The following is a 15,000-nucleotide window of genomic DNA, read 5'->3' as shown; positions in this document are numbered from 1 at the left end:
GCTGCTAGTAACTAGCAAGCTAGCCAGGAACATCGCTATGAATATCTAACTGCATGTTTAGCACATCACAACTGAACATGAACACGCTAAAAACACAGAACTACACATAATTAGATGATCACACAGTCCTTGCTTTTGCACACTTCCCAAAATGTAAGTTTGTTTACAAGCCATGTATCACTAACCCAGTAGCCTACAGCAGACTATACAGTGAATTCAATTCACAAATTATAAGTATTTAGTGATCCTTAAACTGTTGTTTGTTATATCGAATGGGCTCTTCAACACTTAAACTTTCGTAATATGCACAAGCTTTTTGGTCATTTGCGCAACTTGAGAATTGCCGACATGCAGACCTTTTCACCAGACCGTGTCACAAATGATAATCCTTGTTTGACAAACTCACAGTAACATCTTGCTGTGTCGATTGCTAGCAGCTCTAAGCTGACCCTACTTATGTATACCTGCACAGTAGTGGAAACCCCAGCAGAAGAAGACTTTGCATGGCTTCTTGTACAGTACGTATCACCTAGAAGTTGTCTGGGTGCATGGTACATACATCACGGGGACGCAGGAGGTAGAGCCGCCGTCTAATGATCGCAAGGTTGGCAGATCGGCGGTTCGAGTCCCCGACTGGCCACATGTCGAAGTGTCCTTGGGCAAGACACTGAACCCCAAATTGCTCTCAGTGAGCGGGCCGGCGCCTTGCATGGTAGCTTGCCGCCATTGGTGTGTGAATGGGTGAATGAGAGGCCGTTGTAAAGCGCTTTGGATAAAGGCGCTATATAAGTGCAGTCCATCACTGTATACTGCTTACTCTATCAGCATTTCAATGCATGTTATAGCCCCCTTTGACTAGGTAGATGTGTGGATGATATTGCAAATGCTTTGCACTTTCGGCTGCATGAGTGTGAAATAAGAAAATTGTGGAATATGAATGTTACAATTGTCATGTGATGTTTTTCTCCTGGTATTTCCACACATACACGTCCATCTATGTAGTATGTATCAGACCCATTCCCTGGTCTTGTGTCAAATGTTATTCAATCCTATATATATATATATATATATTATAATCAGATATCATTACACAATGTGTATGTGTCATGGTCTAGAATGGATTTCAATGTTCTGACATGGGTTGCATGGAATGTCTATACTGTATGAACTGCAAGCAACTGCTACCGATTCTGATTCGATCAGATCTAATTCAAACCAATTTCCTACGTATAATTATTTGGATAGTCCCCGATAGATCAGTTCTCCTGATGCTCCAACTATCAACAAACTATCTGTTACAATTCTGTTGTTGACATGCTACAATTTGCTCAGGGTTTGGTTTAGATGTGTTGATAGTTTGTTGTGCATCTATAGAGAGACTCTCCAAATAAAGTATTACTGCAGTCAGAGAATGTTGTATGGTTGTTTGTCGAGTCGTTAGCTTCAAGCTTTACTGATCAACTAATCGATCTTCTATCCACTCAGTCGAAGTGGAGGTTCCTACAGAAGAAGGTAGGGTCAAGCCTTGCATGGCTTTGTGTTTTGTCTACTGTGAATAGTGTCTACTGCATGGTTTTATTGTCAACTAGTATTATCAATAGTTAGAGGTACAGTCAAACAAGATATGTCAGTCACAGAGTTGTCAAGGTTACTTTGAGACACCTTCATTTGAGTTTACACAGGGTGAGATTAGATGTTCCATCGGTTTAATCCATCCAATTACCCCGGCAATGTCATCTCAGAGCTCAGGCTGTAACCTTGTAAGAGTTTGACTTTGGCAATGTCAAATAACATGTGCTGTGTGTCTGGGCAGGTTTGTTTGTTGTTGGGGGTGGGGGGAGGAGGGGGGGACGGGGACGTATTATGTGTACTGTGTGTTTGGCTTAATTTGTTGATTGTGATCAAAATGATGGGCTTCAAGCCTTACACGTTATTCTCATGTTTTCACAATAGAGGCCGAGCCTGAAGTGGAAGGTAATGTTTTTTTTAAAGCTCCACTTTTCTTGACTCTGAAACATTTTGGATATGTTTTTGTGTATAGCATATAGTTGTTTTACATGGTCAATTGAATGGAGGCCAATTACAACATCAGGCTTTCCACCAGTGTACAATAAGAGCAGTGTACAAAATAGCTTTATTTATTCACTTACACAATCTTTTAATGCTCTTTTAAAGCTTTTCTTGAATTTTACTGCCAAAAACGCTTTAATTTAATTATTGGAAAATAAATTGCTTCACTGGTCGACTAATCAGTAGTATGGCTTTACTGCAGAGCCTGCTCCTGCAGACGAAGGTAAATCTATTCACAGCTCCAACCGTTTTATTTCTTTAATTGAATGTACATTTTAATACAAAAACAATATGTATTGGCACTCTAACTAACTATTGCCATGTCCTTGCTGTAGAGCCAGAACCAGACGTAGAAGGTAATTCATTCTTGCTTTTATGTTAATTCAGTGCTGCATGTTAGTACAGTATGTAGGCCTCCACTGAACAGTATTTGTTTTTAACACTGTAGAATTTTTTACACTAAACACTAACTTTTCACACAAAAGTAAATAATAATAACTTTAATTTATATAGCGCCTTTCAAAAACCCAAGGACGCTTAATTACTATTCCTAGGAATTACTATTCCTTAACATAAACAAGATATTGATACAATGAATATCAATATGTCTAGTATAATAACAACACTTATTTAAGGATTATTTTCTTATGATGAAAATATGCTCCGTCAGGTTTATTCACTTACTAATTGTTTATATCTCCACCTTAGAACCTCCTCCTGCAGAAGAAGGTAAACTGTTTTGCTTTTATGCATATTATAAAAGCCTTTAGTGTTCTTAGAAGGATTATTGTACTTAATTAGCTAGGGTACTTAATTAGCTAAATGTAATCACTACAACATGATGTAGGCGTTAACCTCATCTTCAGGAAGAATCCCATTATATAAAGACAGCTCAAGTCACAACATTACCATTTTACCATTTTCACTACGCTGACTAAGGCTCTGTTTCTACCTCATCCTTGGTGGAATATGTTTCTGCAACATTCATCCGCTGATCCTTCACATATCCTCACACAGAGCCTGAAACTGCAGCAGAAGGTAAACCTCTCAATACTGTCTTCCTTTTCAGTGTTTCATTGCATTCATGGACAATACAATACAGTACACATCTGTATGTCAAATGAATCAATGGCTTTTTATAGGTTTCATTAAAGGTGCAGTCTGCAACATTCGACCCATGAGGCATTTGGCTCTTCCCACAATACCCCCCCCCCCCGCCCCGCCCACACAATACATATATTTTCTATGACCAATACCCACATTTACAAACAAGTACAGGAGGAAATACTTTTGACCTAAAATTAAGTTACAGATTGCACCTTTAAATGACCACTCAATAGATGATCACATTGCAATCCTGCAATCGAGACAACAGGGTTGAGTTCTGTGTTCTAACCTCCTGTTTTAACCGATCCATCGTCCTGGCAACAGCGCTTCCACCTGTTGTCAAGCTTGGCCAAGCTTGTCTCCGTCTACTCTAACCAATACACGTACTGTATGCTTCTCCGTGTTTTCTCATGTCTTTATAATATGTCTTTATAATATATAATATATAATATTATTATGTATTTGCTCTCTGCTTTACGTCCACTAACCAGTCTTATGCTTCTGTAACAGAGCCAGAACCAGATGAGGACGGTAAATATGCTTTCTGCTTATGCTGACATTATTTGACCTTCTTTTTTATTATTTATATTTTTGGGGGGCGCTCTGCTTTTACAAGTCATTACTAATCATTGTTGTGCTTTCGCAAACAGAGCCGCCTCCAGCAGTCGAAGGTAACGCTTTCCTTGACTTCACATTCACTTCACTTTGTTCTCAGCTATCTTTTTAATCAAGCTTCATTCACTCTCATGTTCTATTGATCCACGCTCATGGCTCTGGTGTACTTCACTATAGAAACTCCTGCTGCGACAGAAGGTAATGCTTTGTTCGCCTTCCTCAGCTCCAAACATGTTTCTTTTTCATCTTTTTTATTGCAGTGCATGACATTCTAACATTCATTATCACTGCAAAGGCAGTATTTGGTCCGTGTCACAGTGATTCTTGAGTTGACTATACGATCTAGTCTACTGTAGCCTATTTATTATTTGACGTTACTGTCTCAGTATTAGCTGTGAGCCGTGGTAAGATGTGTGCATTATTTAGCTGTTCACTTTGTTTGTTTTGACCTAAATGAATCCAGATTATGTTTTAAAGATAGTTGCTGTGCATGGATAAAGCCACCAGTTTCACATGGATGCACATCCTGCATGGAAAGTATCACTATAACCATCAACATCAATATCAACTAATACTTTGAGGTTCATTACTTGCCTGTCAGAACATTGAGTCATCCTGACATAGTTTATATGACACTGCATCATAATGTAGAATCATACAGATGCGTTATTCATCTTTATTTTTGTAATGTGTCGTATTTGCGATGTGTACGAAACTGTCTATTCACTCTTTGACTTTTCTGTTTACTTTGCTGTTCCTGGTCAACAGAGACTACAGGTGAGCATTGTTTCAGGTTCTCTAAGACGGATCTGTAGGTTTCCTTCTATTAATGGCCCCGGGCCTGAGCTGGATTACTCTTCCTGCTACAACTGGTGGATTGATGATTCACTTGCTTAGTATTCAAATGTATTGTTTGTAAGTCGCTTTGGAATAAGGCGTCTGCTAAATGCCAAAAAATGTAAAATGTAAATGATTTCTGTGGAGAATTTCCATTTCTGAAAATCAATATTGTAGTCAGGTGATTTCAGTCTGAGATAAGCTTTTTATTCTCTTTTTGCTACAAAGACGAAACTACTGAAGGTAATATAAAGGAATTAAGTTTAGATTTGAAAAGTTGTAAGTTTTGAAAAACGACTAATGGCAGTTTTTCAACCCTGCTTGAGGTTTTGAAAAAACGTTTCAAAACTTAGATCACTATTCATTTCAATGTTGCCTCTGTTAACTTTTTGGCGCTTTGAGATGGATCCGTTGCTAATGCATGCATTTAAGAAAGTTAAGATGTTTTCAGTCTAAGATAAGCTTCATTAGTGTTACTAGTTAACTCAGCCAAGTCCTTCTCCTGACGCTTCCTGTGGATGTCCTGTACACACAGACACACAGACACGCTCACACAGGCACATACACATACACATACATACGCACACGCTCACACACACACGCACACACACACACACACACACACACACACACACACACACACACACACACACATAGACTACATTAAACTGTTTTTGCAGTGCCTATTGAAAGTATGAATAGATTTTGTTTTGAAAAACATTTGTTTTTGTAACCTCAAGGTTTTGAAAAAAACGTTTCAACATTTTCCAAACATAGATTTGGACTAGCCTTTTGTCTTTAGAGATATTGTTTTGAATTTGATCACTGTTGTTTTCAACAATAACCTGAACATTGGCCCTCTTGTTTTTGTTGTTGTTGTTGTTGTTGTTGTTGTCGTCGTCAATTATAGATGACTCCAAACCCAAACCAAAGTAAGTACTTGTTTTTAATTCTTCTCTTATATCATCACGTCAATATATCACTGAATCAGCATATTGGCAAACACATGTAATACATAAGGTACAATAGCTGATGTTATTGATGTTATAATATGTCATATAATATTATTCTTATGTTCTTACAGGTCTCTTGCTGTCCCCAAGATACCTGCAGGCGGCGAGGGAGATAAAGTGGACTTCGATGTGAGTGATCCTACAATCCTCCAGCTGCCTGCCAGATTATATTTATGACAGCAATATGAGTTGTCTTCACTCATGTCTACAAGGCACGAATCACTATGTGTGTGTGTGTGTGTGTGTGTGTGTGTGTGCGTGTGCGTGTGCGTATGTATGTGTATGTGCCTGTGTGTGTGTGTCTCTGTGTCTGTGTGTACAGGACATCCACAGGAAGCGTCAGGAGAAGGACTTGGCTGAGCTGCAGTCTCTGATCGAGGCTCACTTCATCCAGAGGAACAAGGATGAGGGGGAGCTCCTCGCCCTGGTCGCCAGGATCGTAAGTCCTCTACCGTACCTACAACCTGTTACTACAGTCCTAGACCATATAAACAACTGTGTGTGTGTGTGTGTGTGTGTGTGTGTGTGTGCGCATTCATGCGTGTGTGTGTGTATGTGTGCGCATGCATGCGTGTGTGTGTGTGTGTATGTGTGCACATGCGTGTGTGTGTGTGTGTGTGTGCATGTGTGTGTGTGTGTGCGTGTGTGTGCGTGTGTGCGTGCAGGAGAAGCGTCGTACTGAGAGGGCGGAGCAGCAGAGGGTCCGTGCAGAGAAGGAGAAGGACAGACAGTCCCGTGTACTGGTGAGTATATGACCCACAGGGCCGGAACCACCTAGAATGATCTCAGTACAGTCTCATACATACTGGACTAGCATAGGTAAACCTGGTCCTGGAAGGTCGCAGTGTATGTGTGTAAGATAATTGTTCCGTGTGTAAGATAACCGGCCTAAATTGAAACCTGTGATTACGTATTAACAATCTGGTGTGTCAATGCTGCGTTGGTACAAAACGCTTCCCGACTCCCATTGTGGTCCTCTCTCTCTCTCTCTCTCTCTCTCTCTCTCTCTCTCTCTCTCTCTCTCTCTCTCTCTCTCTCTCTCTCTCTCTCTGATGACCACCTAGGCTCTCTCTCTCTCTCTCTCTCTCTGATGACCACCTAGGCTCTCTCTCTCTCTCTCTCTCTGATGACCACCTAGGCCCTCTCTCTCTCTCTCTCTCTCTCTCTCTCTGATGACCACCTAGGCTCTCTCTCTCTCTCTCTCTGATGACCACCTAGGCTCTCTCTCTCTCTCTCTCTCTCTCTCTCTCTCTCTCTCTCTCTCTCTCTCTCTCTCTCTCTGATGACCACCTAGGCCCTCTCTCAAAAAAAGTATTTCAAAGACTGCATGGTAACAACCTCACATCAGAGGGTTGTACAGGGGATGGAGTGAACGCAATGGAGGAGCGTCTCTAGATAGAGTCAAGCTGTATCACTGCAAAGAGTCTGCTCTCAAAAACAAGAAAAAAAAACAATAAATGGGGGAAATGTTACTTAAAATAAGATAAATTATCTGCCAACAGAATAGGGTTAGTAATTTCACTTGCCAAGATTTTCTTAAAACAAGTCAAATGTATCTTAAAGCTACTCTAGTCAGACCAAAAATAAGCATATATTGCCTTGATTTAAGATATTTCCTCTTACTTAGATTTACTTAATGGCTCTCAAGCCTAACGGCCCTTAGGGGGCAGGAGCCTATCTCCTGTTTCCATAGCGTGAGGCGGCTTGATGTACAAGTACACCCTCCTGAACATGATGCTGGTATGTCGCAGGGTCTTACCCCCCCAATCCAACCCTTAATGCTGTGTGCCAAGCAGGGAGGCGTCAGTTACCATTTGTATAGTCTTTGGTATGACTCGGCCAGGGATCGAACTCACAGCCTCCCAATCTCAGGGCGGACACTCTAAACACAAAGGCCACTGAGCTCATACTCATGACTAATGCAAAAACATATACAGTATATACAGTATACAGAAGTTTCACCGTCTGACTTGAGCGATGTTGTTCCCTTCCTGCAGGAGGAGAAGGAGAGGAGGGAGATGGAGGAGGTTCGCAAGAAGAACGACGAGGACTCCAGGAAGAAGAAGGCCCTGACCAACAAGACCCACCAGTACGGAGGCGTGCAGCAGAGGGTCAGCACACTGTCACACACAAGCTCTCTCACAATGTGTAATGGACCTATCGCCGCTAAGCCACGCCCCCTGACTGAAAACTCGGACAAACAAAGAATGCTTCACTGACAGTGACTGACTGACTGACCGACCGTGACTGAATGACATTCAATGACTTACAATGGCGGGAGTTGGCAAATTTCTGATTTCTGATTTACCACAGCAAGTAATAGACATGTTTTTTTTTAAAGATGACAAGAATATTTCGTCTAGAAGCTTTTTCACCATCAGATATTAGCGAGTTGTTTGTCCGAGTTTTCTGCCTGTAGTGACTTTTGCTGTGATATGATTGGACAATTTCTATTTTGGGGGCGTGGCTTAGCGATAGGTCCATTGTGCATCGTGTGTTCAGTTCGTGCATCTATCAACTCTCTCAAAAACAAGCATTCCGTTATGATTATCGTGTCATTATCAATGTGTTCCTGTATCAATGTGAGTCCATGTGCAGTTATTCAACATCAATACTTTCAATGTATTGCAAGGTTGGACCAACATTCGTTAAGGAAAACGTTCACTTCGGTAATGACTGAATAGCATTATCCTCAGAGTCGCTTGTCCAAATGCTTTGGCAAAGTCTGTGGTTTCAACGATGACAAAATGGCCGACAGATTAACCACCTGCTCTGACTTGTGTTCCCAATGCAGCAAGAGGGCAAGAAGGGAGCGAAGAAGCAGACAGAGAGAGAGAAGAAGAAGAAGATTCTGGCGGACAGAAAGAAGGCCCTGAACGTCGACCACCTGAGCGAGGACAAAATCAAGTAAGCCACAGCGGCCTGAACACCTGGAGTGTCTCTGTTTACATTCTCTAAGCGTTCAGGCGTCGACAGATTCACATGTGTGTGACTATCATTGACAAGTGTTTCAGTTTAGCCATTTGAGTACATTGACAGCATAATGCTGTTGTTTTGGAAAGCCATGGTAATTCCTCCAAATTTAATCTGTGAAGGTGCATTCCAGCTTCCAGGTGTGAGAATTCCATGTCCTGTTAACACTGCTCTCCCATTGGCTGCTGTCCTGCAGGGAGAAGGCCAATGAGCTGTGGCAGTGGATGATGGAGCTGGAGGCGGAGAAGTTCGACCTCAGCGAAAAACTGAAGAAACAGAAATATGACGTAAGTGTTCTCACACTGTACAGTAGCCAGGGGAGGCTGGTGGAGGTAGAAATCGGAGGACAGGCTCATTGGGTTCCGTGCAATACAATGAGCCCATCCTCTGATTTCTACCTCCACCAGCCTCCACCAGCAGAGTTAAGCTAGAATGAAACCAGTCAGTGGTACTTTACAGTATAGTCAAGTAAGCTGTCACTGTACAAAGTACAGACCGTCACTAGGAACCGCAAGGCAATAATCAAGACCACTGGTCATTATTTAGTCCAGTGGTTCTCAAACCTCTCCTCGGGGACCACCAGCCGTTCCACATAATTTGATCTGTTCCACCACCAGCACACCTGATTCAACTAATAGCAAATGATTGCTTTGCACTTGATTAGTTGAATCAGGTGTGCTGGTGGTGGAACAGATCAAATATGTGGAACGGCTGGTGGTCCCCGAGGAGAGGTTTGAGAGACACTGATTTAGTCCAATAGGACAATGTTTGTGTTGGTTTGTTTATCTACACTTTCACATTTCAGAGGACTCATCCATGCATTCCACCTCTTCTTTAATCTTTCTTATTCTTAAAGACATCAAAGTATGACACACCTCTGAATTCCAGTACATCATTTGCTATTAGGTCATACCTTTACCGAGTCCAAATAGGTTAGTCTCACGAACCACAGAGCGACATGATCATACTCAACCACAACCGCCATAGCATATATCCCTTATTCTGAACAACTGGTAGTGTTATTGCCTATGATGAGGGCGTCCGGGGAAGCGCCTGTCTAAAAACCGTGACTTGCTTGCAGATGAATTTACTGATGACCCGAATCGAAGAGCAGCAGAAGTTGTGAGTAAAAGGGGTCCTGTGAGGGTGTCAGCCCCCCCCCCACCCCCCCGTTGTCTGGCCTGCTGTATATGTCAGTCGCTGTGTCAGAGTGGCTGTTTGTTTATTTACACGCTGGGCTCAGGCAAGCGTACTCCCTGGTCTGGTGGACCGCGTTCGACCACAGGTGACACAAAGGTGAACACGTCCGACTAGAGGTGAAATGCAGGTGAAACATCTCCCAGGCAGGTGGTTGCAGGGCTTAAGGCACGCGCGTCTGGTCATCTCCGGTCAGGTGGGACCACAGGTGAACGTTTTTTCGACCGCAAGGGATCGACCACACAGACAAACTCTTTCAACCGCGGGGGGGGGGGGGCAAACTCAAGTGAAACTCGCTCAAGACCTCCCAGGTCTCCCCTTCACAGTGGCTGTGTTCCAATATCCACGCTAGCATACTAAGAAGAAAGCTCTGCGTCGTTCCATAGAGAGTATATGCTAGTATGGATACTGGAAGGTAGCCGCTAGGGCGTGTTCTCCCAGTGCTTAGGCAGCCTCCGCTGTGTGTCCTTCACAGATTAATCAGCTTCTGGCCCGGGTCCAGGACCACCAGAGGTAAGTACCTAGAGCCACACTGGTCAGTTTCTCCAAACATTTAAAGAGCCTGGGGATTTCAGGATACAATTTATAGGCTTACTCATTAGCTAAGAGATAACAACCCCATCAGAGGACACCTGAAGCTGGGGCAGTGAGCACAGTGTTGTCCCATCCTCGCACATTTTAGTGTTGCCTGGTCGGAGATCGACCCCTAGACCCTTGTCCCTTGACACTTCTCTTCGATCAGAAAGGACTGGACGGTTGGGATATCACCTATAGCCGTCTACGACCCAGCTCATCCTTTCTGATCCGCGAGGAGTGAGTTGGAATAGGTTCTCGGTAGGGGTGCACCGATACCACTTTTTGTTCAGACCAAGTTCAAGTACTCACATTCGGGTACTTAATAATACCTTTATAGTTCTAACAATGACTTTGAAGACGTGTTTTATTTTCATCAGCTGTTCTCTCCTCACTTTCTCACTGTAACAAATGAAATATGTGACAGGGTCTGGTGTTTTTGGTCCCCAAGCTGGCAAGGATTTTGACAGATTGTGAAAAGTCCTTTACGACTTGGTTCCTACCTCTTTCACCAGACCCCGTCACATTCAGAATTTAGCAGAGCATAGTTTGCAGTCTGCTGTACTTTTGTCGTCATCATCGCTTATCCTAAAATATCTCCAAACTGCTGACATTGCTCCTCCTCTGCCTACCTGCTACGAGAGGTGGTTTCAGGAGTGGATGTATCAGAGTAGTTTTACAAGTACGAGTAGGCCTACATGAGCACAGTATCGGGTACGGTTACTGGTATTGGTATCGGTGCATCCCTAGTTCTATGGGTCGTTTTTCTCCACTATCCAGCCCCCATCTTACAGTAACCAATCCCAAGGCCTTTTAAAGTCACATGGTTCTCGTTGGATTAAACCTGCGAGCCATGTAACCCAGTTCCTGTTTGATTGGACTGGAAGCAGGGAGAAATCATTAGGATGATAGCGTTTCTACATCCTAACTTTGACCAGTCTGAACTAGTGGCTCCTCCCAAAACCTTCTGTCCATTCTACCCTCTATTCACCTATTCATTCTAGAACCCCTATCTCCCCCCCCCTTCCCTCCCCCATTCATTCTAGAACCCACCCAACTAGATGACTCTATTCAACCGTTCATCTAGTCTGGGAAGATCGTGATCCTGATAATATAATAATAATAACTAATAACTTTTATCTGTATAGCGCTTTTCCTGCAAACGTTGCAGCTCAAACATGCCAATAGGTCATGTTTCAATGCTGCTTACAGTATAGTCCTAAACTCTGTGGTCATAATTGTCACTAGTGACTCTATAAGGCATTTTATGTCAAATATAGTCGTTTCCAGAAATGACGTACAGTAAGTAAACATCAGGGCCAGAGTCAAAGGCGTCCTGTCTGCGGTTACACTGTTCTCTCATGGTAAGTTGAGTTCAACAGGTAATGGCTTGCTAGATCAGGATGTTAGGTGCAGTGTGACGACAGGTTGAAATGGGTTTTTAAAATGGCAGAACGCAGATATGAGAACATTCCAGGTAAGACAGCTGGACAGGACACGATCGCCTTCCTTCATTCTCGTTCCTTCCATACTAAAACCTGTGTGCCGTCCTGTGTGTGTGTGAGAGAGAGATCTGTGTTCCTTCAACTAAACGCATGACTCTTAACAAGGGGGTACTGTGAGGGTACCCTTCAATTCCTTCAATTCCCTCAATTCCCTCCCTCTCCTCTCCTGTCTTTCATCCTTCATTCATGTCCTCTACCATCCTCTTTCAAAGTTCTCTTCCTGCATTGGTTATAAATAAAACATATTTGAATATAAATAAAACATATATGAATGTCAAATAAATAAATAAAGGCCTAGACACCACACACTATAAATATCCAAGTTTTTGTTAGTCATTCTGATTCTCATGGCATAGTCTCTCTGAATATCAGAGCCATGTTTAAGAACGGAAAGTGTGCCCATGTAGCGCCCCCTACTGGCCAGAGCCAGGATGCACACAGAGTAACAAGGGGGGTACGTGACCGGGCTGTTGTGTGTGTGTGGTCCCACAGTGCCAAAGGCAGAGGCAAGGGCAAGGCAGTCAGGAGGTAGAGAGACCCAGACCCAGCAGGAAACCTCCCAGGAAGAAGACAGAAGAAGAAGAAGACAGATTATTTTGTTGTTTGTTGTTCTTATCAACGTACATGCAGATGCCGGAGAAGCGCTGCAACAGTTTGCTGTACACGTAGCTAGAGACAATAAAGACTTTATTGCTTTTGATCCGTCGTCTGATCTTTTGAGTGAAATGAGAAATACAGAAATACGCTTCATTGAAATATTTGCGTAGGTATATCACTGCAATACAGCCAAATATGCAATATCGCCGCATACCGCAACTGTTCCGACTTCGCTCCCTATAGCATTCCCTTTCTTCTATTTCTCCTCCCTAGCTTCCTTCCATCTCTCTCATATGAACATGAAACAAATCCACCAGGGTGAATAAATACATTTATTTATCAAACAATAACATACACAGACCACCGACAGAGCAACGTACAGTATCACATATTGCCTGGTTCAGGTAAACATCATGAAATGACCTAGTAAAGTTGCACCAGTAATTTTGACTTTTTCACACTTATTAATAAATACATATATATATAAATAAATACATATTTTTGTGGTTTTACATTTGTAGGATTTTTTTTTTTTTAATATATATATACAATTCAAGTGAGTAGGAGAATAATTCACATTGTAAGGATTAGTTATTTCAGCTAGCTGGTTATAACAGAAAGAACCAATCGATGGGAGTTAGCATAATGTGTTCCCAGATTGAAATGAAAACACATGACAGCCATACCTAAATCGAGAGGTATTTCATACAGGTGATCGATGAGATGTATTTAGCATTAATGTAGCTCTGCGTCAATACAATTTCATAATCCTGATACAGTACCTATGATATGATTTCGTAGTCCTTATAGCTTTGAGGCAGCATGATTTCATAATCTTTTAGCAACAATCACAACAGTGCATTCTTAACATTGGCAATCCCATATCTTTCAGATATGACGAGTTGACACACAGCAATGGTCTTCAGACATTATAAGTAAATTCAGCCTGACTTCAGTCCACTAGACATTATTAGTAGATACAGTGCAACTTCAGTCCTTCAGACACGACGAGGAGATACAGTGCAACTTCAGATCCCCCCCCCGGGTCCTTCAGACATGACGAGTAGATGTTAGAGGAGGTCGATTTTCAGCCCTCACCACAGGTGTGTCTCCCTGATCTCGGCGATCACCAGGCCGGCTTTCTGCAACGCCTGCGGACCCGTTAAACAAAGACTGTGTCAATTTAGCGCTAGAAAACCGGTCCACTTTCACCTACAGCACAGAACGTGTCTAATAACAACAGCCATTTTCCCATCCGTTCTGGAACATACCTTTATATTTGATCTATGAACCTCATTACATTCTATTGTTGATGTTGGCTGAGTGTTGCGGAGCGTCTCTCTGCCTCAGGAGAAATTTCGTTGCGTTGACTCCATTAGATAAGATTCATTAGCCGTTGCACAACGAAATGAATTTCTTTTGCTCTAGGCACAGGGTCAGCCATAGGCCCCCAGGAGTGATTAGGGGCTAAGTGCCTTGCTCAAGGGCACAACGGCACTGGTCGGCAGCTTATATAGGATGCCAGCGACCCTCCAGTCACCAGCTCACATCCGGCTCCCTCCTGAAGCGGGGTTCCAACCAGCCACCTTCCCATTGCTAGCCGGCCTCTCTAACCTCTAGGCTACCTGCCTGACTGACTGACTGGCTGACTGATTGACTGGCTGACTGACTGACTGACTGGCTGACTGGCTGGCTGACTGACTGGCTGACTGACTGACTGACTGGCTGACTGGTTGGCTGACTGACTGACTGACTGACTGACTGACTGGCTGACTGGCTGACTGGCTGGCTGACTGGCTGACTGACTGAGTGACTGAGTGACTGACTGACCTGCAGCATGTCTGCGGCCTCGCTGCGGCGCTGGGCCATGTCCTCAGACTCCGTCAGCAGGTCGTTCAGCAGCCCAGACTTATACAGCTGACCCACCAGCTCGCTCTGCAGGCTGTCCTTCACGTGGTTCACCAGGAAATGCATCACCGCCTTGGGCACACTGGAGGAGAGGGGAGGGGGGGGGAGGGAAGAGAGGGATGGACAGAGTGAGAAGACGATGGATGAAGGAAGGAAGGGGGGTTTGATCGACGGAGAGAGAGAGAGAGGGGAAAGACAGGGAGAGATAGAGACATTGAGTGACCGGAATAATAAATGAAGGAGCGAATGCTTCAACGTCCAAAGGAAAAGAGAGGTATCCTAATGTTAGGATGTTCAATTGCGCGTGGAAAAGCACAAAGCAAGTGGCTGGCGAGGTAACCTATCAGAGGACCTCCTGTCACGGTACAGGAAGTAGCTACCTGTCCTGGATGTTCTTCCGAACGATGAGGAAGTAGGACTTGATGAGCCGCTCGATGACCTCGCAGTCCCGCTGTTCCCGTGACGACAGCTTCCTGGCAACAGGAACGGGCTGGGGGGGGGGGGGGGGGGGGGGGCGAGAGCACCAGCGAATTAGGTGTGGCATTCAGTATAAAAAAAACACACAATACATTATACCATACACACTACAACGTTACACCTACAGC

General features: G+C 43.5%; 2 protein-coding genes across 2 annotated transcripts in view; one reads left to right on the top strand and one right to left on the bottom strand.

The window, feature by feature from the left end:
- The window catches only part of tnnt2e (troponin T2e, cardiac), a gene marked incomplete at both ends in the record, with an annotated part of 12,876 nt that extends 454 nt beyond the window's left edge, over window positions 1-12,422 (top strand). Inside the window, 8 exons of the mRNA XM_080538239.1 lie at window positions 5,714-5,771; window positions 5,965-6,081; window positions 6,308-6,385; window positions 7,640-7,753; window positions 8,437-8,549; window positions 8,812-8,902; window positions 10,288-10,325; window positions 12,383-12,422. Coding sequence (XP_080394365.1) covers window positions 5,714-5,771; window positions 5,965-6,081; window positions 6,308-6,385; window positions 7,640-7,753; window positions 8,437-8,549; window positions 8,812-8,902; window positions 10,288-10,325; window positions 12,383-12,422 — 649 coding nt within the window. The remainder of the gene's footprint in view (window positions 1-5,713; window positions 5,772-5,964; window positions 6,082-6,307; window positions 6,386-7,639; window positions 7,754-8,436; window positions 8,550-8,811; window positions 8,903-10,287; window positions 10,326-12,382) is intronic.
- A 1,096-nt stretch (window positions 12,423-13,518) lies between these two features.
- LOC308163255 (dynamin-1-like protein) overlaps window positions 13,519-15,000 on the bottom strand; it is a gene marked incomplete at its 5' end in the record, with an annotated part of 13,127 nt that continues 11,645 nt past the window's right edge. Inside the window, 3 exons of the mRNA XM_080537435.1 lie at window positions 13,519-13,638; window positions 14,318-14,477; window positions 14,776-14,885. Of these exons, the coding sequence (XP_080393561.1) occupies window positions 13,582-13,638; window positions 14,318-14,477; window positions 14,776-14,885 (327 nt within the window). The 3' untranslated portion in view covers window positions 13,519-13,581. The remainder of the gene's footprint in view (window positions 13,639-14,317; window positions 14,478-14,775; window positions 14,886-15,000) is intronic.

The sequence above is a fragment of the Nansenia antarctica genome (genome assembly GCF_963989245.1).
Source record: "Nansenia antarctica genome assembly, chromosome: 8".
Taxonomy (NCBI): domain Eukaryota; kingdom Metazoa; phylum Chordata; class Actinopteri; order Argentiniformes; family Microstomatidae; genus Nansenia; species Nansenia antarctica.
This window is presented reverse-complemented; position numbering and strand designations above follow the sequence as displayed.